The sequence below is a fragment of the Meleagris gallopavo genome, chromosome Z (assembly GCF_905368555.1).
Source record: "Meleagris gallopavo chromosome Z, MGAL_WU_HG_1.1, whole genome shotgun sequence".
Classification (NCBI taxonomy): domain Eukaryota; kingdom Metazoa; phylum Chordata; class Aves; order Galliformes; family Phasianidae; genus Meleagris; species Meleagris gallopavo.
Genome location: NC_139435.1, coordinates 35882847 through 35908998, shown reverse-complemented (window position 1 = coordinate 35908998; position 26152 = coordinate 35882847). Strand labels below are relative to the sequence as shown.

Genomic DNA, 26152 nt, shown 5'->3' with positions numbered 1-26152 from the left:
TTTATTTCACATTTACAATTCTAAAACAAAGCTTATTCCCTTGCAATTCTAATTTTCTTTTTTTTTAATGCCTACAGACAAGCTTAAATTTTCTGACCACCACCAAAAGTGGTCACAGGCTAACAGGTCTTTACTGTATTTTCTATGGGCATCAAAAGCAAAACTAGAATTTAATTCTAATCTTTAATTTGGTAAATATAAATTCTTTCTCAACTGCAAGAAATAACTTACAGAGAAACTGCAAGTTTCTCTCATTTTAACATGAACCCATGGGTTATTTGCAGCTTATTTGTCTCCCTGTTTACAACATTGAAATTGAACAATGTAATGGTAGTAGAGGTTGTAAGGGTGCTTTCTTTTCTGTCATGTCTGCCACTGTGCTTTTTCCTGATATAGAAAGCAAAAGAAAACAAGAGGAATAATTGCTGAGTTTTCTTTGCTTGAGTTGCTGTTGGAACATATAGATCATTAATGAGAGCAACAATACCTGGAGGAGGAAAACAGACAAATTTTATGACAGATGTAATATCAGAAGATCAATTGCAACTATTGACCAAGTATTTATAAAACATTGATTAAAAAATATTTATAAAATAAACTGTGTCTATATCCATGGGATTGAGATAGCTTTTCAGATATCATTTGAAAAGACAAACCAATAACTACTAATACAATGTTAAACTGCAAGAGGTTTCTTATATAAAAGAAAAAAACATAGTTGATTGTTAAAAGTTGGGAATCCAATCAAAACACTTCAGATAATGTAGCACAGAATTCCAACAAATGTTTTCAGTACCAAAAAAACTAATAGAATATTGGTTCATTCTCTACTATCATACCACCAATATCTGCCTTTGATGTTGTGGACCAGCATAACAGAATAGAATATAGTACTTGCAGCACAGCCCTCACACTTTGTTTTCCATTATATTAAGAGAGGTTGTTTATGAATACTGCCAGGCATCTGCATAATGTTTCAAGCAAACTGTATGAACAGTAATTAAATGACATTGTACAACTATTTACCAATGAACTCATTCGAGTAACATTAGTAGATTTGTATGAGCTGTCATAATGTTAAATCTTGAATGCAAGGGCTGTTTTGTTTTGTTTTGTTTTTGTTTTGTTTTGTTTTTGTCAGTGGAAATACTAAGTAGATAAGCAAAAGACTTGAATGTTTACTAAATATTTTAATAGTCTGTTACGTAAAATTTATAATAAATTCTATGTTCCTTTTCCAGATGTTGGTGAATAAATGCATTGACATTAAAAACATGCTGCAAAATAATTAATATTAACAATTTGTAAAACTAGTTTTAAATGAATTTGTGAATGCATTTTGAAAGAAAACATAATAAAAGTAATATGTAGAATCAATGATGTAGATATTGAAAATCTTGCAAGAACGTTGCTGTAGTTGATATATCAGTTGCCAATGACATGATATTATAGAATCTCTATTGTACTTTCAAAGGCATTTAATTACAAAATCTGTTTAAATCAGGTAGCAACGCATGTTTGCTGAGTACACAGTTTTAATAAATTATTTCTATTTAGTCTTTGTTGACTTAGTTCAGATGTCCCCTTGGCACAGCAAAACTGTCAGTGTGGAAGTTGTTTTAATATAGAAATCAGCTGATTTGAATGATCAAAAGCAAACAATGCTTTTCTAGTAAAGCAGCTATCTTCAGAAAAGTCTCAAACCCAGTCAAACTTGAAAGTAAAAGGTAATAAAAACACACACTAAAGAGTAACTAAACAGCTAATTAGAGGAAATCCTTTGCTCAGTAAAAGCTCTTTTTTAGCTTTGGTATATGATTCTATGATTTTATGACTTTCCACGTGGTGTAGGGGGGGGGAATGGACAAGCAGAGGAAGAGGGCTGATTTTTTGTTTGCTTTTTTGATTGCTGTTGTTCTCTTTTTAGATTGGATACACTACTGTCTTTAAAGATAGCAGATAGTAAAAAGGTAGCCCTTCAAAAAATCAAGAGTTCATTCATGTGAAAAAAAGAGAAAATAAATCTTTAAATGACAGGTTCTTTAAAGCTCACTTAGCTCCAGTTCAACCAGGCATACTGTGGAAAGCAATCTTCACAATTAACTCATGTTTCCTTAACAATAAATAACTGGAAAAAAAAGAAAGAAAAAGAAAACCCCAAAAACCAACAAACTTCAAAACATCTTTAAGCCAGGAATTCTTCCACAGAAAAGTTAACAGATTTCATCTGTCCTAAGCAAATCTGTGCATCTTAGAAAAAAAGCACTCCAGAGCCTACTTTTCTGCTCAAATACAGCTATAGTCTAAACACTGCTGCATTCTAGGAGTTTCACCCTGAATTTCTTCAATATCTGACATTCAAAGAATTTGTTTTTTTTTTTTACTGATCTTGCACTGTTCTTTTCATCTTCAATGGCACACATTACAAAAAGGGACGTGTTAAACAAATATTACCTGATGCTTAGCAAGCATGCCAAATGCATCCTTCACAGTGGCACAGAAACAAACAGAAATAACTGAGCAATGTTTGCTATTTCCATAACTACCAGGAAATATAAATTAAAAATAAACATTAATTTTTATGTTGCATGATAAAATGTATGTTTCATCTCATGAAATGTGAGACTAAAATGTGCAACAAAAACAGAGCTCAGTTCAAGAGGTTGCTTAGCCCTATAAAAGTGTAATAGCAATATTATACTATATAGCACCATTGTTTCATCCCCTCCAAAATAAAATAAAGTGCTTCACTGACATGGGCATAATTGTGCCTGACATGAAACCATGACAAATGACACAAAAGTTGCTTCAGCCATGCCTGACATCATTTAGCAGATGGACTTGTCTGAGTTCCTTAAGTTCCTGCTAGCTTGATTTTTTGACTGATAGCACATTTCACATCAGAATGAAAATCAAAATTGATGGACAAGTACTCAACAGTCCTCCATCCTCCACTGATCTCCAAGTGATTGAGTCAAAAGGTGATGAGTAATATGGCAATTCCTCTATATGTAACTTCCTGCTTCCCTTCTTCAGAATGTATTACTGTCTGCAGGCGGATATTCAGCATTTGTGAGCATAATATTACACCACATTTATGTTTCTCAGGAATCCATAGTAGAACAAATGAAAACACAAAAGGTGTTAAAATATTTGCATACTATGAAAGAATGTGCAAACCAAATTAAAAAAGCATGCCTAAAATGTAAATCATCTCTTGTTATGAAGATCTGACCTTGTTCCACTGCTGGAGCAATTTAAAAGTAACTTGACTAAATGCATTGAATTATATAAAGCCGGTGTGATATTAGCTTCAGGCATCAATCTACATTAAGTGCTAATTATTTTAGTGCTTTCCATGCTCCAAGGCGAGAAAGAAAACAAAGATAAAGAAAGGGCTTATGGGCAACAAATATATTTAAAGCATGGTGCTGGGTTGCCAAATGTTCTGCATTGCAAAGCAGTATCATGCAGGTAATCAAGGGACATACAGAAGCATAGCAGTGTTTGTAGCAGTGTGCAGGCAACTACAGGCATAATTTATAGGACAGTTGGAACATAATTTGTAGGATAGGGTTTAACAATAACTAGAAGTGCCCAGCTAGGATGGCTGGTCACTCTGGCCATAAACATTCATCAAGATAGTCAGAATAGAGTGTTTTCATGTTCATGCAAGTCACATATACCCATTACCTTGAGTCTGCTCCCAGTGTGCTGGCTGCTATAGAGCTGCATGGATTAATGGTTTCAAAGCCTTTTTTCTGTGAGTATGGCAATTCAGTTCTTCTCACATGAAAATCTTTGGGAATCCCTACACTTCTTAAAGCAACAGCTTTAGAAAATTCTTGCTAGCACATAGTAGTAGAAAACAATATGACCTGCTGCTATAAAATGGAATTCTTTGCAATCCAATAAATAATTCAAATTAGAGGCATTTAATTCTGTACCATCTTCATTTTAAAAATATTAGATTTGTTATTCACATAATCTCAATCAAAAACACCAAATTAGATAGTAGACAATTCTTAAAGTGATTTGTTTTCATGCTCTCTGAAGTTGCTTGCAATGACACATTCACGGAGACTGATTAGGATTCCTGATCCAGGGTTTTCCAAACAAAGTTTTTTTAAGCAAAGGGTAAAATGTTAAATAAAATATAGATTTATTTGCTGAGTGATGACAGAATCTGTGGCACTTTGCTTACCCAGCTTTAGTGTACAAATTGAAAGTGAATTTTGGTGATGCTGTGATGTTTGTGGGATTTTTTTTTTTAAATAATATTTTTCCAGAAAAACTTACTGTAAGAATATGTATTGTCTTTTGAATGCAAAATCTAACTCTTTAATGATTTTCACAAGAAGTTTGTGACAAGTATTATTCAGAAAATAATACTAATGTTTCTGCACCTTTCTCAAAACATAGTCTTTGAATAATGTGAAGATAATTACACTGTTTTTTAAAAATCATCTTGATTTAACATAGAGAGATAAGGAATTCTATATTATCCAATGGAATTAAAACTATGAACTAAATAAAGTAGGTTTAGATTGAATGTTTGGAAGAAACGTTTACTTGGAGGGCAGTGAGGCACTGGCACAGCTGCCCAGAGAAGCTATGGCACCCCATCCCTGAAGGCGCACCAGGCCAGGTTGGATGAGGCTCAGGGCAGCCTGAGCTGGTGGGGAGCAGCCCTGCCCACCGCAGGGGGTTGGAACAAGACAGTCTCTCGGGCCCATTCCAAATTAAACTATGATTCTAATTCAAGCTGCAGTGAAAGACTGCTAGAAGTAGATGTGATGATATTAACTGTGACAGGAAGGTTTAGCTAGCATAACTTCGTTGATTCCCACATATACCAGTATGTGAATATAGTTTCATGTTATTTACACTGCATTTTTATTTTTACTTTTTCATGTGGACTAGTTTTCAGAAGTGCAGATCTTTTTCTTTTGTTTTGTTTGAAGTGACATTGATTTGTTTGAATTGATATTTGGACTATTGCTTCTACGTATTTTGGAAAATATTTCGTTCTCCAAGATGATTTTTTTTTTCTGCAGTCATTCTTGTTATTTTGCCATTTTGGGAAGGCACAGGCAAATTTAATCCATCAGGCTATCCTAGAAAGGAAAATGGCAACCTGAGGTTTTTTTCCCTTCTTCCCTTCTTTACAAGTTCTCAGCCTTCTTTCCTCTCTGTCCTTGACACAAATGCTGCCAGACCTACAGACTGCCTTAGAACTGGAGAGATCAAACATTCAGTGCCTAATCCCATTGCACTCAATGTTTCAAAGTCTCACAGGACTTAAATACCTATATTTCTGGCAGCTTATTGTGCTGTGATATTTGCGATCTGAGAACTGCGTCACAGCCTCTTTGTATCAAAGAGGAGTGATACTCAGCCTACCTTTATGTGAGAAAAGATTGTCTGCACTGCTTTTGCAAATATGTAAATATGTAATGCAATGCATGTATATAACAGATATAAGTCAGGTCTTAAGTGTTTTGCCTTTTTCTGCTGGGACTGAACCCAAATTGTTATCACTTTTCCATTTTCCTTCTGTCCTCCCTGGAAAAAAAATTTCATGTCATATGCAACATGCAAAGGTCTCCATGTATAACAGGAAAAAAATGTGAATATATTCTGCAGAATTTGGAGAAAAGCTAATTTCCAACTTTTCAAATTTGATCTTTCTCATTTAGCTCTGTGTACTAACAGTTGCAGAATAATAGGGTCCTTCAATTGAAACCAATAAAAAGAAAGGCTGATTTTTTCATATGTATGTGTTTTAAAAGTTCAGTGTTCTCCTAATATTTGTTGGCAAAGAATGCTCTATAATTTTTGTGTTTTCTAGTGCAGAAACAGAATGTTGGCAAGAACAAAGATGTGTAATGTTCTCAATAATCAAGTATAAAAATGGTAAAATGGCTTTCTGGCATCCTGCACCCAGCTGTCTTTTCCTCCAAGCGGCACTATATACTAATCATAATATGGCTTCTGTAACATACTAATTCCTAATCCAAGTTTGAACAGTAAAATACAGTACCTTAAACCTACCCAATGTTGCTATGTAGCCTTTTATTTTTGAAACATCACCATGATGTGAATGTAAAATTAAGCCTATTCAGAACAAAAATATATTCTATTGATTTTGCATTACCAGGAATAGTAAGTGTAGTATATATATATATCTATTTTAAGACATCTTTTTATTGTTTGATTTTGGGGGGAAATTACAATACAGAGAGAAGCAAAATACAACTATCTTATAGTAGCCTTGCCTGTTAGTGCTGTATGTTAATAATTTGGATGCTCAACATTAGAAAGTAAGTACCAACATATAAGTGCTCGTATGCTTAGGGCCTAGCAGTCAGGTTGTTAGCACTTGGCCATGTCTCTAAATACATCTCAAAGGAAATTGTTTCCACCTCCTCATACAGCATGCCCCCTGTCCGAAAAAAAAAAAAAAAAAAAAGGAAAAAAAAAAAAACAGTTGATAACAATATGACGATGTGAGAATTTTAAAAGCTTTATGGCCTGGAAAATGTCCTTCGGAAATCGAACAAAGCAAACCTTCTCCTTAGGAAAATACGCATCCTGGCAGTTGGGTTCCTAATTAAAGCCCCCTTTTCTGCCCTACTCTGGAATGAGGTGCTGCAGAGCTCCCCTTTCCCGCCTTCCCTCCCAGGCCTGCTTTCCTTTGCACCCCACGTTCCCACCAGCCCTCCCCTCATGCTTCCAAAGACGTCTCCAATGGTTAGGATTCGTCAGGTCACACCTCGCCCTGTCAGGACGCGGTGCCTCCTTTGCCCTGCTGCAACCCATTGCTTCATTTCATTCACACAGAGCCTGGCGACAAGCCGGCCTTGTTAGATGGAAACTTCAGCCAGCCAAAAGGAGACAGCAATTTCCTTATTGCTTACCTGTCACATCCCCTTGGCTTTTCTTAAACCAGCCACTGCCTTCATTAACCTGAAGCCAGGCCTCAGTATAGACATAGGCATGCACAAGCCCGTGCATACAGGCAAGTGGGCAGAGTACCCTACAAGAGCTGAGCCGGAAAGCACAGGTGGCTGGGGCCAGGCTGCATCCCTGCCTCAGCCTCTGTTATCCCTGCTTGCTCCTCCTCATTCAGCCCTGCTCTGTGTTCAGCCTCTCCCATCTCTCCACATGTTACTTCCACATTTCCACAATGTGGAGGTCTGACTCAGTCTGGTTCCTTCCTCCTCCTGCCCTTACCCCATCTGACAGTACATTTTCTTTACCACGCTCCTTCCCTGGCCCAACTCCCTATGACACCCAGCCTTCTCTTCTTCCTGCTTTAGTCAAAGGAAGTTCTGCCACCACTTCTCCCATCACTTCCCCAGCACTTATTGCCACCCTCTACCCCCCAGCCTGAGTATGGAGTGGGGAACCTGTATGGAAGAGCTGAGGTCTTGCTTGTGGTGGGTCCTGTCCTACAGCCTTAGCCACACACCCATCTTCATGTGCTTCTCATCTCTGGGTGGAGAGGGGAGACCCCAAGATTTAGAAATGTGGGATTGTTACCTAGGTTTTCTCCTGGCACTAGAGGCTAAACTCTACATTACCTGCACTGTTCACATACCTGAAACCTGGCTTTTACTTCATCCTTGGTCAGTTAGATTTGGTTGCTGCTGTTTTATTAAGCACTGTATTACCAATCCCAACGAATAATCTAAAGATAGTTTTGAAATGAGAGTAAGCTCAGCCCTGAATGTATTTAAGATCACTAGTTTCTAGTTCATGTTTTTGCATAGGAGTCTTCCAAAGAAGCTCTGTCAAAAATTATTAAAAAGTTGTTATAATACATTTAAGATAAACAAGTCTATGCACAAAATAAATTATAACAAGAAAATTCAGATGTAAGAATCTTTCTGCACAAGCATAAAATCTAGAGATTATTCAAGATTCAGAAAGTATAGATTGCTTTTACACTAGGATCATTCTCTTCTACCTACTTTGTGTGTTTCTAATTCCTAGCACAAGGAAAATTGCGTTTAATTTTGTTTAATGCAGTCTAACAAAACCTGATGTTTCCCTAATTTTTATTTATTTTATAATTTTTTTTTAAGCTAAGGAAGAAATAAAAAAAAACAAATCACTTTCTTCCATGAGTAGTTCATTTGGTATTTTGCTGACAGAAATAACTACATCAATAAATTTTGGAAAAAGCTGTTGATAGCATTGCAATAGTTAGATTTTGCAATCTGAGCTGTTCTCCACTGGGTGCTGAAGTATTTCCTAACAAAAAGCAAAAGTCTGAATTCAGTACAACGTTGGATTTAACATATTTCTCTGAAGTTTTCTGCAGGGAATATTTGTCTTTTCTTGGAAATTAAAGGCAAATTCATTCACAGGGCTCTCCTCACCCACTTTGTAGCCTACCAGTATCCGCACTTCCTCTCCCTCCCCCATTTTTCTTTTCCTTTCTCCATCCCCTTTAAGTCGTAATTCAATCTCTTCCAATTCATGATCGCTTTTCTCTTTTTGGCACTCCCTCCACCCTCTCTCTCTCTCATTAGTTTAACTTGAGTTAATTAGGAATAGTAGGCAGCCCTCAATCTGTTATGTGTTAAAATAGAACAATCCAAAACAGAGAGACACAGACACAACTATGTGATTTCATTGTCTAAAGGAGACAGAAAACCAGTGGGGATTCCCTTATCAAGGCTAACATCTCCCCAATGGTTAATCTAACTGTCTTTAAAATGTTCCACAAATGCAGATCTAGGATAACAATCTTTCTGTCATGTTTCCTTTTCTTTTTCTTTTCTTTTTTTTCTCTTTTTTTTTTTTTTTTCATTTCTTCATTGGCAAGAATGAATGAATTGGATTGACATGGAGGTGATAGAGGAAGAGAAACAGTCTACACGTCAAAATGACAATGTATATTACATGGTTAACAGAATGAGTGGTACGTGCAATGGCTGTGGGTATTTTCATCTGCTGTGTTGTACAATAAGCTCTTTTTTTTCCAAGTATATCATCAAGATCACTCTCAATTCAATACCGATTAAGTGTTTGCCTGAAGGATCTCTTTCTGTGAGTAATATCACTTGATAAACATGGATCTGAAGTAAGAATCCAAATATTCATTTGTTGCTGCTCCTGAATCGTGTATATATAGAGGTCATGACTGGTACTCTGACTGTAGTGCTGATTGCAGACCTTAGGGCAGAGGGTGCAGTGGAAGTGAAATATTACAGACCTAGGAAATCCAGCCCTGATTGTAAAGGTAAGGCCTTTTTGATTGACTACAAATGGTACTGTTTGGTTTGGCATTTCTGATAAATGCATTCTCAGAAAAGAGTTAGAATTGTGCACCTAATACAAATATACATGCTTGTGTAAAACATATATCTGTCCAAGTGTGCTTGTATATATTCACATCTATGTAAGACATAAATGCATAAAATTTGTTTTCAAAGACACTGATACAGCACTGATGAACAAGGAAAAGACAAATATAGGGCAGTGATAAAATTATGTTGCTAATTTTGTATCCAAGTTTCTGCATACACATGAAGATATGTGATAGTGATTATTGTTAAAAATCTAACCACTGATTAGCTATGTTAATGCAAATACACTTTGAAATAAAAGAATTCCAGTTGTTTTTTTGAATTCTGATATCCAGGAAACAGAATAAAATTCTGTTTTTAAAAAAGCAAAGAAAGGGACAGTTTGAAAGTACTTCAAACAAAATATTGTTATATGTTTAAAAAAAAAATAAATTGCCTGTCTACAAAGACATCTCTTTATTTTGGAGAAAACTACTGAAGACTGAGGGGGCATGAAAAGAACATGCAATGAAGGATGAAGTAAATGCTTGATTAACAGAAGATACAAGAATATTTGAGTGTTATAGAAGATATCTGTTCGGAAAGACATCCTTACAGTTTCTTTTCAGGATTTGTGAAGGAGTTTCTAGCTGAGCAAAATCCACATAAAACCAAATAAGGAGATGCTGCATTAAATTTACGCTTTTTACTGTTACTGATACGTTTGCTATACAGTTCGCAAAATAATGCAGCAATTATGAGCAAAATATATTAGATTCAGTAAGGAAAAAAAAATGATCCTTATAATGATCCTCAGTTGGAATTTTTGCTTTATAAAAGAACACAAAATTGCAGTGGAGGACATCAGTCTATTTTACACCACAAATAAAGAATGCCTTTCTATCTCCATGGAGTTAAAAGAATTTACTGTAACACCCCCAATTTTATGTGAATAATTAAGACTGTTTATTTTTATATAACCACAACTACAATGTGATCACATGTGAGAGTTTGTTAAAACAAAGCTATAGATTCATGATTTAACCAAAATTCAGGATGCTATTTATGTGTAGGTGATATTAATAATTTAATTTGTGACATTTGAGGTTATATCAGTACTAATTATGCAAATATGGAGGCACATAAACATGCGTCATTAAGAAGTCATTAGAAAAGTATACACTCACACATAAAACCAGTCAGAAATCAAAATAGTAGAAAAAATAATAAAAATCAGTTGATCTACCGTCTTTCTAACAGGTATCTAGTAGTAAATGCCATTAGAAAGGTAGAAAATAATTACCATTTTACTGTATGAATGATTGGTATACTGGTAGTTTATAAAATAAACACACTTATCTGCCTGAAAACAGCAGAGCAGAACCATATTTTCTGTCGTTCCTCATTGCTTTTCCCTTGTAAAACTGGGCGAGGCCTATAACAGTGCACATTTCAGCGTATTGCACGCAAAACCCTTGGCTTCCAGCAACCTATGTGGGAAGGCAAGGGTAGAAGAAAGTGCTACAGTCATGGATGAACCACTTCAGTATGTAACAAACTAGGGAAGGAATACTGTAATGACATAAATGGAATTATGCTAGAAGATTATGTGATATAAAGAAGAATCCATTTTGCTGAATGCTTTTTATTCATTGTCAGTTGTGACACTTAATCTGGATAGAGATTTCACATCAAATTGAGCTCCATATGTGCAGGGTATGAAATTTTGCCAAAGGTAGAATGCAGGAACTGACAATAAGCATCAAATAAACAGCTGCAGAATCAAGAAAAAAATTCAAGATCATGCAAAGTAAATCAAGAATATGCAAAGTAGCTCATGTCTTCCTGTGTCCTGTGGCAGTCAGGCGCATAGCAATTAATGCACGTTTATCTAACTGAAAACATTACAAATGCATAAAGGCAACAATTTTAGAAATTGCCCTTTAGGATATATTGCTTCAAGCAGATTAATAACTTTGGTACTGAAAACTGCAGATTATTTTTATATTCTGACATGCTGGCATCAATGTTTATGCTTGTACTGCAGTTGATTTTACCTATTTATGGAGATATCTAGATAGATTTAGAAAGCAAACTGCACAGATAGGGTGAAAACAGCGGTATTTCAATAGTTGATACAATGTTTTTTTTGCAGATGATAATACACTCAAATTCGCCCCAGAATCAAAATTCAGATTAAGAAATATTTAGAGATACATTGCATATAACTTTTATTTACTAATAAGTATTTAAAAACCTAACACTTCTACCTAGGTAAAGAAAACCAGAAAAAAAGAAAAAAGAAAAAAGAAAAAAAAAACAGAAGAAGAAAAAGCTGCTGAAAGCATAAAAGCTCATGGAGTTCAAGCTTAGTGTTGTAATTAATGATCTCAATGAATTTGCTTAGGTTAACCACAGAATTTTAACTATGATCAGAGACTTCTAATGTGCTGAGGAATATGCAGAATGTTAATCTGGATGTTAATTTCCTCAGAGGCCAGAGATACAGCAGAAAACTTTGATGGTAAGATATTAACAGGGGCACTCGCTAAGGATATAGAATTCAGGATAGTTTGTTGTATGCAGAAATACGCAACAGTTGTGGGGTATACTCCTACAGTAGTGGTTATTCCAGCTCTCTTATTATTACCTTTCTCAGGATTTAAATCTGAGCAGATCATTTTCAGAATCTCTGAGAGAAAAACAGAAAACACCAAGAATTGTGAAGTCCCAACAGGCAAGGTAACCATCCACACCCTTAGATAAGGAAGTTACACTCATCTACACTCATCTACAGTGACTGCCACTGTAACTTTCACATTACTCTCAGTGACCCGAGGCATGGTCCTGTCCCCTAAATGGTGTTTTGCTTCTGTAAAGTAAACACTTTTTTCAAGAAGCAATGTGGCTAATTAAAGCAAAAACAAACAAACAAACAAAAACCACAAACTATCTGTAGTTTTAAGTCTAATGATACATTATGCCATTTTTTATTTTTTATTTTTACTGTTAAATGAAATTTCTTTTTTGTGGCTTTTTTTTTTTTTTTTTTTTGGTCTGTTTTTCCTCATGTTTCGACAGAAAAAAAAAAACACGCGTTTCTAGATGTAGTTAAATCATTATGTTTTGGATGTTGTCTGTGTCTCAGCTGACAGTATTGTCTTTTCCTTCTTGATAGAGCAGCAGAAAAATCTTCTAAGAAAATATCTTCATCTTTTATCAATAGAAATGTGATTACTTTTAAATTTCAATCATGCAGAGAGATATCTGAAATCATTAGGACAAAATGGAGAAAGATTACTCCTGTAATGGAATGGTCCCTCTGAAATATCCATTCCTTTTTTATAACCCAAACATCCCTTTATGCAAACACTCCCTTTTAATCCACTGCATGTCGTTACATAGAGTGTCTGGTAGAACAAGTGCTCCCTTTCAGATAAGGCACTTTCTGCTGTGAATATTCATACCGATTTTTCTGTATTGGCTGTAGGCACAAACCTATTTGACAAAATGTCTATGCGTAATACTCAGGTTAGTATCTTATTTTTTGATTGCTAGCATATAACGTAAGCCTGAATTTGAGTAAATAACTTATGTTTGTTTGTTTGTTTGTTTTTCCTAAATTATGCAAGCATTAATCATTATTCTAAAACTAGTAAAGAAAGTTTAGAAGAGACCTTTGACCAAATCAAACAAGTAACTTTTCTTATTTTGTGATCAGATCTGGGGAAAAATAGAAAAGAACTCCAAGAACTTATTTGGAGCTTTTTGTGACGTAATGGCATTCTTACATCTTTGGAATTTTAAAGCTGTTTCCAAAACAAATTGCTTTGGCTTATTCAAAAGATACATTCTTTGTGGTGTTTCTATAAACCAAACAGAGAAATGTCATGCAAAAAATACATAGCCCTAAGAATGTGCTTTCAGTATGTATTATTTGACTATGTCTACACTTCAATTCAAGGAAAATTTATGGAATGGATATCATGCAAATAGAATGGTTTTGAAATGTTTTATCAAAACATCACTGCTTTTGAGTTCAGTGTTGCAGTTTCCACAGAGGTAGCATGGTGAGGCAATTATTCCTCTATCCTTATAAACAAACATTAAAAAGTTAATAGATTTGTTGTATACTTAATGTAAATATGTTAGTTTTACAGCTGTACTTACATTAAAAACAGAGAGATTGCACTATAGCACAATGTAATAACATGTTCTTATGATGTTATTTTATGTGCCATCACAAAGAGGAGAAATAGGAAAACAAATCTTAAGCCTAATATAGTCAAAATAACTCATGTACTTTGCCTTTCAGAGCTTCTTACATTGCTTATCCTTCCATAAGATAAATTTACTAAGTGATGACCTAATAGTCCTGCTTGACTTAATATGAACTTGTATTACATAACCCTGCTCTCATTTTTCTCTTCACTGCAAATTACCACACTTGAATCTTATCTAATTTTCTCTGAGAACAGATATTCTGCAGTTTTTCTAAGAATGACCCCGAGCAGCAGATATCTCTTTTGTCTGTTTCTGGGAGGGTGGAGGAGGTTGTGGGTTTTCTTTTTTTTTTTTTTCCCCAGAAAAAACATTATTCTGTTTCACTGTTTGTTAAGTATTCTTGGCAAAGAACAATTTACAAAGAAATGAATGGGCAAAGAGGCTTCTGAGAACTCGAAATGTTAGCGAGCTATTAAATAGGTACTGAACAGATGCCACACAATGTTTACCAATACCCTTTTTTTCTACTTTTTCTTTCGATTATCACTACTGTTTTGTTGGTGAACTGAAGTCCAAAATAGCTGGTAGTGATGCAAGAGTGAAAAAGGGAAGAGTGCCTTGTGAAAAATGAACTACAGAGTGTAAAGATGCACAGACAGCTAACTTCAGCCTGATTGTTTACTTACACTGGTACATGGAATGACTTGAGAGAGAAGAATAAATTGGAACATAGTCCAGTAAAAGGCATATTCTGTCGGCCATCTTTATTGCATTTGAATCGTGGTCAAAGAAGTCTTGAAAAACAAACCAGAGGCAAAAGGAGATTTATTAAAGGTTCATTAAAGAGATAGTGAGAAATTTCACTGTTAAAAAGCAGACTGTACCATCATGGCTCTTAACAGTTAAGAAGAAACTGGAAGAACATTGCTTGCTACAGTTTGTGCCTCAGCTCCCAGCAACTGACCAGTTTTACACCTTTCGCGAAGGTACTGACACATGCTAAAAGAGAAAGTTAATTATCTCTGTGTGTTCTCACTGCTCTTGCATCCTTAAACTATAAACGGAAAATATCAGAGTAAGTGAAACTAAACTACCCCATTATTCTTTTCTAACCAATTTTGCTTATATTTCTTTAGTTTACTTTAAAATTTTTATATATACCATTCTTTTTATTCCAATGAATATCTCAGTTCACAGTAGCTCAGCCTTTACCTTATCAAACTATCTCTTTCAGTGTTCTACATTTTAGCTTGCATGCAGCTTGATAATCTCTCGTTTTTTATCTTTTTCTCCCATGTCTGTCTGTTTCCTTTTTAACTTCTGGTTTGGTAAATTTTTTTATAGTTCAATATACTGAACTAATACAGAAGTCAAGGTGAAATTTCAAAGTAACAGAATTTTGTTTAGTTTTGAGCAGAAATTACAAGTCTTTCTTGGCAATGATGAGAAAGGAGTCTTTTCATGCAAACCTTATGCTGTGAATTTATGTTAGTTGTGAAACAGTCTCTGACAGACTGTAAAACTTCTGTATTATGCAGTCTGGCAAATTATCAGGAAAGGATAACAATATTTGAATTTTAAGCCCAGTTTACAGATTTAGCTGTAAGCAATTTGTTTTTCAAGGAAAAACTGTAAGGACTAACTAGTGACTCGGTTTTTGGTCACAGTCTAAGATCTTTAACACATTTTTGCCTCTCCAGAATCTGCTGATTGCTAAGGTAAATTGCAGTTTATTACTAAGATTATCACAAACCCAGAATAAAACTTTGAGTTATCATCCAGGTAATGCACAGTTCTTAGAACTTTTTGCTGAATATAAGCACAATTATTGTGCATAATGCTTAATATTCACACTGTTTTACAAAGCAGTAAGTCAAAGTACATGTGTTTGAGAAGCCTCAACAGCATGTTGAAAAGTGCACTGAAATGCTATAAATATATGGATTTTACTCGAGAGCAAGAAGCCTCAGTGTTCTCAGCATTCATAATCTTTTTTACCCAAAGTGAAAGAACCAGAAATTTTTTCAAACCATTCTATTAAGCTATAAAAATCACAGAATCATCACAGAAACACAGAATCATAGAATCATAGGGGTTGGAAGGGACCTCCAGAGACCATGGAGTCCAACTCCCCTGCCAAAGCAGGTTCCCTGCTATAAAAAGATGCAGTCAAACCACAACAGACTTCATTTTATTTAAAATTTTTTTTAAGATACTATGTTTCTCAGAGATTTGTTTGAGTTTGCTTCTTTTCTTAGGACACTTTGGCATCATCAGCCAGATGTTACACACAAATTGTGTTAAAAAAATAACTTATTTACATCCTTAATTATAGAGATTCCTAGTGTCCTGGATTCACAGATGATCCAAGCCAGCTTTGGGACAGTAGCCTAAACTGCATGAAATCAAACAGGATAAAATGCACACTGTGAGATTAAAAGGTATGGTTCACTATTAAATGTGAATATGGAAAGAAAAACAGAAAGGAATAAAAAAAAAAAAGCTAAAAAGAGATACTGTTTCTTTTTTCCTCCTAGTTTGCTTATAAACCACTTAATGATTTGAATATATTCAACAGCTGTATTTTTTTTTTTTTTTTCTCATAGTTACAGTAAAATAACTATGTACCAGTACATTTTGTTGGACCACACTGTTCCTGGGTCAAATCTTATCATTTGTATTTGTTTTTAGTTTTCTTTCTCCTGTTATTTTCTCATAAGGAACATGATGCATTTATTGAATCAGTTAGAAAAAGTGGATTTTTTTTTTCTTGTATCTGCAATATCCTGCATGTATATTAAAATATATATATATATATTTCTGATTTTAGATGCAAAGAGGATAATGTCACAAGCAGTTACGTGGTTATCAGTGTAAGCTTAACTCCTCCCAAAATACAATGTAATTGAACTTGCACTTACAAATCAGCTGGCTAAAGCGTTTGTGTAACAACGTTTTCTATAACAAACCAGGAAATTAGCTCCCAAACAATATGTCATCTGATTCTTGCCAAAGATTATTATCATCATTTTTATTCGTGAATTGAAGGAATCTTGCATAATGACATAGTTCAAATTTGCCACAAAATAAAATTCTTCTCTAAGTGCAACAATTTAGAATGGAATTGTTCAGTTAGATCACTGAGTTCTACTGCCTGTCCACTTAAGAACTAACCAAAAATTGGAGTATATTACTGAGAACATGATCCAAATTTTTCTTAAGCACTGACAGGCCTGAGGCATCAACCACTTCTCTAGAAAGCCTATTTTGGTGTTTGATTACCCTCATGGTAAATAAATTTTCTTAATATCCAGTCTGAACCTCCACTGATACAGCTCTGTGCTACTCCCACGTGTCCTGTCCACAGTGACAAGGAGAAGACATCACTTCTTTTCATGCTTTCCCTGTTCAGAAAATTGTAAGGATCAGTGATAATTGCTCTCTTCCTCCTCCAGACTAGGCAACCCAAGCATCCTCAGTGTCTCCTCATAGTACATGCATTCCAGTCCTTTTAACAGCTTTGTTGACTTCCTGTGGACACTTTCAAGTACCTTGCAACACTTTTTATTAAATATTTACTATTAATTAAACTGTATGCAAGATTTAACAACATTACTTGGAAGGGAAATGAGAAAGTGCGCCACAGCATTCAGAGTGAACAAGACTAATCACATCATCTTTCCAAAAATCATAGTCTTAATGATTTTAACTCACTTACTAGTGATGGTAATAAGTAGCATATGTACATTTGAGAAGTCTTTCTAAAAAAAAAATACATTAAACCTGGATCATAACCATGACAAAGTGTGGAAAAATGGGAATTACAAATGCCAATCTAATGCAGTCAACTCATTATACCTAAACTGGAAATTAAGATGTACACTACAGGACAAGGGGTAATTGGGGTAATCAATCTTACTAGTTACCTTAAAAAGAGAGTAGGCCATAACAGGAAAACAAAGGCAACTATGAAGTGCTGCAAAAGTTTTATTCTACAATGGGATTTGGATTGTAAGTCACCCAGAGCACATGCATGCACAGATCTGCAATCTGGTTAAAGTCCCGTTTTCAGTAGAAACACTGCCCTCTGACAACATCCACAGAAACCTCCCTGAACTCTGTAAACAAGGAGAGGTCTTGCTTCATTTAGTTGTTTGTTTGTTTAAGCTAAACTAAGCAGTTGGGAAACAGATGAACTGGAAATCCTCCATTGGTGTTATGATACAGCAAAAATAGTGTCATAGTTAATTCATAAACACTGTATGATTAGTTGCTATATTAAGTTAACTTTTATTTCTTATAACTCATATTCCTAACACAATGGCATCTCCTGGCATTCCTCTTTCTAATTCAAACATTATTAAACCTGAGTTCAGATCCCAAGATTTCTTACAGACACAGGTGGTTTGGAGACAAATCTGAAGGACTTCTCTGGGAACAATCACAATAATAGTAATTTTGGGCTGAGGGAAGTGTTACACAAACGGGTCATTACTGATCCTGTATCAATTTAACATCAGTTTAGTTGAAGCATCAATATACTTCCTTTTGATTTCATCTGCAAATAGAAATTTTCATGTCACAACCTACCTGTTTACTGTGACTTGTATGGAAAATATGCACTAGTTATGAGTGAGAAGGATTTTCTCATTTCCACTAAACAAACCCCAAAGCCCACTATATTCTACATAAACATATTTGAAACAGCAAATCTTTCAGAAACACTGCAAATTATAGTCACACTGGTAATGAATATAGAACATTAGGAAAAATAAAAGAATTCAAGGAAATAAGGGGGTATATATTTGAAAAATTATCTTTAACGAAATGCAAAGGTTATTTTAGATACAACCATCTCATTTTCTTCTTTTTTAGCTGTACAATAGCTGTTTTTAAGAAGCCTCTTCAAAAGTAGAAAGAGTTATTTCCACATATAAGACTTTCATAACTGAAGAACACATTCACTATACCCAGGCTTATAAAGCCCACATAGCAATTATGCAAAACCAATTGAAGCTGGCTAAATCTTGGCCTCAAAACAAAGATTCATGAAGAAAATACTGAAAACTGCTCGGCAGCAATTGTTGCTAACAATGCAGGTTAATAACAAGTGTTGGGCTTGATTCTGATGTAACTAGTTTTGCACTTGCATGAATGCCATTGATTTGCATCACATTCATTCTGTTCACTGATAAATACTTTTACCTGTGACCTATTCCATAAAATCTGCCTCGTTATTCATAAACAATTACTTGAGGAAACTTTAAGTTATTTAATGATTTATTTCTCACTTTAATCTGACCTGGATATAGAAAAGAAGAAGAAAGAGAAAGAGAAAGAGAAAGAGAAAGAGAAAGAGAAAGAGAAAGAGAAAGAGAAAGAGAAAGAGAAAGAGAAAGAGAAAGAGAAAGAGAAAGAGAAAGAGAAAGAGAAAAAAGAGAAAGAAAAGGAAAAGGAAAAGGAAAAGGAAAAGGAAAAGGAAAAGGAAAAGGAAAAGAAATAAACAGAAAAAGAAGAAGAAAAAGGAAAAGGTAAAGGAAAAGGAAAAGGAAAAGAAAAAGGAAAAAAAGAAAAAGAAAAAAAAGAAAAAACAAAACTGAAAGGAAAAAAGTGTTTAATTTTCAATGGGAGTTGTTTTGTCATTCTGACACCTGCAAAATGACCTCTTTTAGATTTCTTCAGTCTAGTTAGGAATAAATACAAAAAAAATCACAAAAAAATTCTGAATATTTAATTTTTTTTTCAATCCTGTTACAAACTTCTGAAGTTTGTTGCTCTATTCACATTTATTTGCTTGATAATATGTTGTGATAATACTATTATTATCTCAGTTCTCATTTGTTACAGCTCAGATACAATATTCTTTTCCCAAAGAATAGTTAAAAAAGCAATAGCCCATTATTAATGTTTTAATTAAATAATGTCCCCTTGATGTGAAAATTTATTTAGCCCGAGTGAAAAAAAAGGAATTTTTGGCAGTTGTTAATTTATGAGTAGACTTATTCTCTGACCTTAATTTTGCTCATATTTGATGACATTATTGAATACTAAGGAATAATTAGAATCATTGGGAAAAAAAAAATCCAAATGTAAATAAAATATAATTGTTGATGTCCTGAATTTTAGGAAAAACACGCACAAACCTTTACTATTCACAGCAGAGAAAATTGATTCCTCTGTCTGGAACAGATTCTGTAGCTAAACTTTTTAAAATGTGTTAATAAATTACAAAGCACTACTTGCTCTCATTGTGCCAAAACATACCTATTTCCCTAGCTATGTTTTCTTTATTTCTTTGACATTGTTTTTATGATTGTATTGAACTTATTGTTTCATAATCAAATTGTCATTTACAAAAGATAGACCATCTGCCCATAAAAGCAATGCACAGTGAGAAATAGGTTGTATAGTAACTAGAGACCAAGAAGAGATGTCAAGGGAAGAGGGATGAGGATTCTGAAAATGTGTTTAGACTGATGTACATGCTTCTAATAAAACATTTGGCTCTGGATAAACCCAACAAAATTTTAAATAAATATTCCTGGGCTCCCAGTCAATCTCTCAAAGAGCGAAGACTCTTCAACAGAGAGGATATGTTTATCTTGTCCTGAGGGCCTGCTATTCAAGGACGGATACAGTTAAGCTTTATTTGCTGTCGGAAAAAAAAAAATACAATTTTTCATAAATGATAGACTAGAACCCAGATTTAAAAAATAGAAAAAAGAAATTAAAGGAAACCTATCTTACCTGGCTATAGGCAAGTAAAGTTTCTGTATGAGAGGTACCTTCTATACAATCACCAATAATAGCTATTCACCTGTGGGATGCTACTCACTTGACATATATTATGTTCCTGCTTTGATGTGAGAGGATTTGTGTTGTAAAATATCCTGTCTCTCCCCACTGATTATAAATAGTTGTTCTACAATTAGCTCACAAGCAAATAGCCGTACAGGAGTGATATAAATTTGTTGAAAAATGTCCCATATCATTGGGCTAATCAAGATAAATCATATCATCTTCACCCAGTAAAGCCTGAAAGAGTGGAAATAAAACTGTTTGTTTTCCTAAATGTAGATTTTTACTGGTTTTCAACAGCAAATTGGATGATTTGCAGAGTCTCTACTCTACAAGGTAGCCTTGATCCCCACCTGCTCAGGATTTATGGGATATCTCACTGCTGCTTATGCTTTGTGTACTGGTTGTGGATTTTTATTTCCAAGTTTCAACTTTGCTTTCTAGATACTCCACTCTGTCATGCTCTCTTCTCATACTTTGTTGCCTGTTGTGAAAGTACTTAATATGAAGAGGTAAAAAATTCATTAAATTTGTTCAAAGCTCTTTTTGCATACAGTTCAGCAGAGTTTCTGATCTGTGCATGAAATCAGAAGAAATGGTAATGCTCCAGTATTAAGTGGGGCTTTATTTGAATGAAAAAGAAAAAAAATAATAACAACAACAAAAGATAATCTACAGCTGTTGCTTTTGTGTAAGAGCAGAGCACACACTTAATCTCTTCCTGCAGAAAGCATCTTGGGACAAAAGTGTCATTATGGATTTTAACAGAAAATAGACCCCATGCCAGCATCCACGTGAGCAACCCACATACATATAAAAAGAAATTATTCAAAATCTGTTTAAAACATGATGACAAAATGGGTAGCACTTGTTTTTCTACTTCTTGCTCTGCCCTTGTACTTATTGTGCTGAACTAAAACTAGTTAAACCTGGCCATTAGTGGAGAAAGACGTTTGCATGAATCAGCCAACCACTATTAAGCTACGTGTTCAGACTTGTTTGTGGAGTCATTATAGAGAAATATCTTCTGGGACTTTTCTTCATACACTGTTATTGTCCATATAGCAAAAGTGAAATATTTTTCTCTGTATTCAAATTTCAAACTCAATTAAATATATATGCATCTGTCAGCTGCCTCACTCCATGAGTTTATACCTCCCAGAAATGCTGTATACTTGAGAATATTTAATTGTACTCAGAAATACTTCAATTTAAATAAAAAGGATGTTTTTATTTTCAGAAATCTGTGATAGTCTAAAATCAAAAGAATTTTCTCAGTAGTCTTGAACATCATGTCATTTTGACTTGAATAATTCATTTTTCATGATTAGAATTTTCAGATATCCGTATTACCCATCTCTAGACTCCTAGTTCAGAGTAGGAAGATTGTACAAAATTCGGATCAGTTATTTCTGATGGCTATCTTTCCATATCACACTAAATGACAACCTCTGTTTCTTCTGTGAAGCCATTAATGGGATGTCATAAGAAAGATTAACAAAGTGAATAAATCAGAATAAATCAGAATCAATTTCTGACCGAAGGTCCAGTCACTTTAAGAATCTCGGTGACTTCACCCTTCCTTAGCCTATTTTGGTGTTCTTGAAACTCACTTTCCACTCCTAAATTAATAGCAGATTCTGTACCAATACCAGTAGTACCTTCATGTGAATTCCTCACCTCTCCCCTATTTCTTGAGATAGGGGACTCTGAAACTGTGGGAACTGGGAAGACAGTTTGGCAATGATTCAAAAAAAGAAATAATACTTTTTTTTTTTCCCCATAATACTTTCTTAATGAAGATCATCTACGACAGTGAGAGATAGGGGGAGACAGAAAAACTAGCATAACAGTTTGTGGCCTTTTAAAAATCAAAGTAATTTCTAGCCAACAGATACCTCTACTCTCAGAATAATATTCTATGCTATAATTACAATAAAAACACAAAGAAAAAAAAAAACTGAGAGGGGAATTTCTCTAGCAAACATACAGTTTACAGACTGTAGTAGCCATGGCATGAGCTAATATACAAGTAATAACTACAATCATAAGTCTTAAGTCACCACTTCTTGTGAAGCCATTTCCTTGAAAATAGATATCTAGTGTCATTTGATCTGTATGAGGATATAGATGACAATGATACAAATTGTTAAGGTAACATAAAATCTAGAGCACTCTTCTGGACTGTCATCTCAGGGAAGCTAGTACACTCCAGAGCATTTCAGATTATACTAGTATTGTGTTTACTAAATCCAGTCACAGGTTACTTAGCTGCTTCTTGTCATACACTGATTTCACTGGTCAGATTGACAACTAACCCAACTAAAATCTCCAGCTCCATAAAAAATACACTAGTATAAAGAATCTTAACAGTATAGAACAAGTAGTTTGCCCACCTAAGTTGCAATGAGCCTAATTGAAAGAACAATGTTGGTGATATCCCACTATATGACTGCATCTGAGGAGAAAGATAATTCTTACTGTGGAACACTTTGGTTAGTTACTCATTTTTTAAAACTTCATGACTTTTGAAACACATGTACAAATGATTTACAGCTTGTTTCAGCTAAACAGCATACATAATGACATGACGTTATCACTTAAGACTGAGCTAAAGTTCATGTCACCCTGAGTCCTGTGCTTTATTACTAGGGATATCATTCAGAAAAGTATCTCATAGCTTAATTACAACTTATATGATAAACCACTAACTTACTTTTTATCCTCTTTGATCTTTTATTGAGTAGGGAAACTCAGTAGTTTTTACTTAATAGAAACGTTATACATTGAAGTGTAGAACTCACTATCACATAGTAATTTGGTGCACCATTTATTTCTTCAATATCTATAGGGGCAAAGATGTAAAGATGATGACAGTAAGTGACAATCAAGACAGTGACTAAAAGAAAAGACAAAAAAAAACCAGATAAAATCTTTTTACCTTGTTAGAAGGAAAATAGTAAAAAAAATGTTATGTATCCGAGTGTTGTTTAACCTTTTTTTTTTTTTTAAATAATAAAGCAGTTCACTAAAGATAGAGTACTTGAAGTATACATTTTTATTATCTTTATTTAGGTGAAATGTGTCAGAATAATGATGTAGTATGTAGGAAAATAAAAAGTGAGACCATGTAGAGTAAGAAACTGTAATAAACAAGAACATGTAAAGTGAAGAAAAGGAAATAATTTCTTCACTATCTCAGTAGGAATCTTAGGTTGGAAATTTGTGGGAAGAAAGGAAACCATTGGGGTGATCAGCTAGTCTTAACAGTAGTTGGAATTTCCTGAAAGGGGGGAGAAGAGTCTGCCATTTACAGATATGGGAACACAGAGTATTTAAAGGAAGTAATGATATTAATGTTAGTGCTTGGAGAAAATGTCATTCAGTAGATAAAACCAGATGATAGGACAAGCAAAGAACTCAAGATAGCAAATAATCTTTTTAAGAGATGAGATATTTTCAACAGCACACAAAGTTTTAAGAGAAGAGAAAGGAATCTCAGGAGCTGTGGTAGTGAAGATGATTCATGCAATCCAAGAGTAAAAGAGGGAAACATAAAGGATGAAAAAATGGTAAAATTTGTGTTAAATGAATGAGTGGTGTTGAAAATATATAGCAATTTTGACCTACATGTTTGGAAAAGTCAAAACTTTTCAGATAGGGCAGTGTCTATTTAAGCAGATTTCAGGCAGTGGAGAGATTTGGGAAGAGGAAAAAAACACTCTTTCAAAGAATTTATGATAATTGATTTGTAAACTGATCAAAATAAACAAATCAGGAATACAATGGTATCTAAATAGAAAAACACATTCAGGACATTCCCACTGGGGAGAAAAGATGTTTTTGGCCTAAAGCAGGCTTATGTTAGAAGTGCAGCTAAATTCTGTTTAAGGTATTTAAATCTGAACAATTATGAGGTGAATTGAGTTGGTAGTGGGGAAAAAGTGATTACTAGAGCAGATTACAAATTGTTAATTTTCATTAAAACTAAAAACATGAAAATAAATGAAAGGGAAAGAAGGAAAGAAGGAAAAGTGAAAAAAAAAAAGAAAAAGAAAAAAGAGGAAAGAAAAAAAGAAAAAGGAATAAAGAAATAAAAAGAGAAGAAAAAACAAAAAGCGAAAAAGATAAAAGAAATAAAAATAAAGGGAAAAAGAATAAAGAAAAAAAGGAAAAGGGAAAAAAGAAAAAGAATAAAGAAAAAAAGAGAAAGGAGCATGTTGAATGTTGCTCTCAAGATGTTATATTCTAAGCAGATAGAATCAAATTATGAAAATGAAAAGACTAAAACTTACTTAGATATTTTCTTTATTCAGGAGACTCAGTGACATTCTCTAATGTAAGAAGACGTAATTCAAACTATTAGAGTCACAAAGTGCTTTCAAATATAGTATTCTACACTGGTTTTGAGTCTGCCTGCTGAGACCAAAAAGATGAATGATGCATCCAATACGAAGTAACCTAACTGTTAATCTAGACTACCTTAATCATAAGAGAGAGTGGATGGCTGAGACCTTTTCAGGTCCATGCTAGTCTTTCTCGGGAGAAGACTTTCCTGAGAAATGTCAATTATCTACATATTCCTTGGACTCTTGTTTTGTGTCTTTGTACCAGAGATATGACTCTCATTGAATAATCAGAATGAAACATATGTACATTGGTATTTTCCATCCTTGGTAAGAATTTTCTGACTATTAAATAATTATTTTAGAAAAGCAAAAACCCAAATTTAATTTTCTGATAGGCATTGCTATAAAAATTTTGTCCTTACAATTTGTGCCACTACCTGGAAAAATAATGTTATTTTGATTGGTTGTACCCAGAGAGGTGTAGTTTTTTTGTTCATTTTTCTGGATAAGACTTTTTTTCCTACTTTCACATTTTTTGAAAAGTATATTAAAGACAGTCTACCAAAATAGTCATCCCTTACCTACGTGATAAGCAGGTATTACAAGAATTTACACTAAACATATTAAAGCACAACCTGGAGTAGCTTGTTTCCTAATGAACGCTGTCCCGGTCTGGCAATTATTCTTATTAGCTGTCCAGAGAGAAGTGCTCAATTTGTTTCCAGAGTTAATAATTGTGTGTTTATCTTCACTTCAGCTGCCTTCCAGTAAGTGAAGTGAACCTCAATTAAAATCTGGGGACCTGCCTTCCGAAAGTAATTTTACAGGTAAGAAGAGAAGGCTTTCAAAATATTCTTCAGTGCGAAACACGGAGCGCCTGGCTATGCAGATTGTTTCAGCAGAAATAATATATCAAGCTGAACGAAAAGATTGTGACTTTTGGTCTTAAAAATAAGTAGTGTCGTTTTCCCTTTGCAAGGAATTCTTTCATCCAATCATATTCTCGTATGCAAATATACCGTAGCTGGTACAGATAAAAAAAAGGCACAAATAAAGCTAAGGGCACAGGCAGGACTAGAATCGCTGTGCTTCCCTGATACCTCATTTCACCTGTGTTTCAGGAACGTGCTCAAGCTCCTCACCTGAGAAGATGAAGAAGCAAGGCTCGCACAGCAATCCTGCTCCGGTTTTGCCATCATTGCCGGAACCACTCAAAGATCTGAAAATTAACTACACTAAGGTTAGTAGTGTTTGTGTTTGTTAACTTTTCTTATGCATTCAACTCAGACTGCTCATTTCAACTTATTTGTACTGTGGAAGAAACTTGAAATCAGTACTTAAAATGTTTATCCTGTCCCTTTTCTGATATTGTATGTATTTGAAATTAATGTTCAGTTACCTTTTTACCATAAGTATTTCAGGAAGTGTTCAAGAGTCAGAGACTCACTTCATATTTCATGTGAGGTGGGTGTTGTTTTCCTC

General features: G+C 34.4%; 1 protein-coding gene and 1 long non-coding RNA gene across 2 annotated transcripts in view; one reads left to right on the top strand and one right to left on the bottom strand.

Moving 5' to 3' along the window:
- Nucleotides 1–2366: 2366 nt before the first annotated feature.
- LOC146542208 (uncharacterized) overlaps nucleotides 2367–26152 on the bottom strand; it is a 39920-nt gene continuing 16134 nt past the window's right edge. The window contains exon 2 of the long non-coding RNA XR_014880695.1: nucleotides 2367–26152. This is a non-coding gene — a long non-coding RNA (uncharacterized LOC146542208).
- The window catches only part of ALDH1A1 (aldehyde dehydrogenase 1 family member A1), a 30768-nt gene continuing 30385 nt past the window's right edge, over nucleotides 25770–26152 (top strand). The window contains exon 1 of the mRNA XM_085214481.1: nucleotides 25770–25910. Within this exon, the coding sequence (XP_085070607.1) occupies nucleotides 25821–25910 (90 nt within the window). The 5' untranslated portion in view covers nucleotides 25770–25820. The remainder of the gene's footprint in view (nucleotides 25911–26152) is intronic.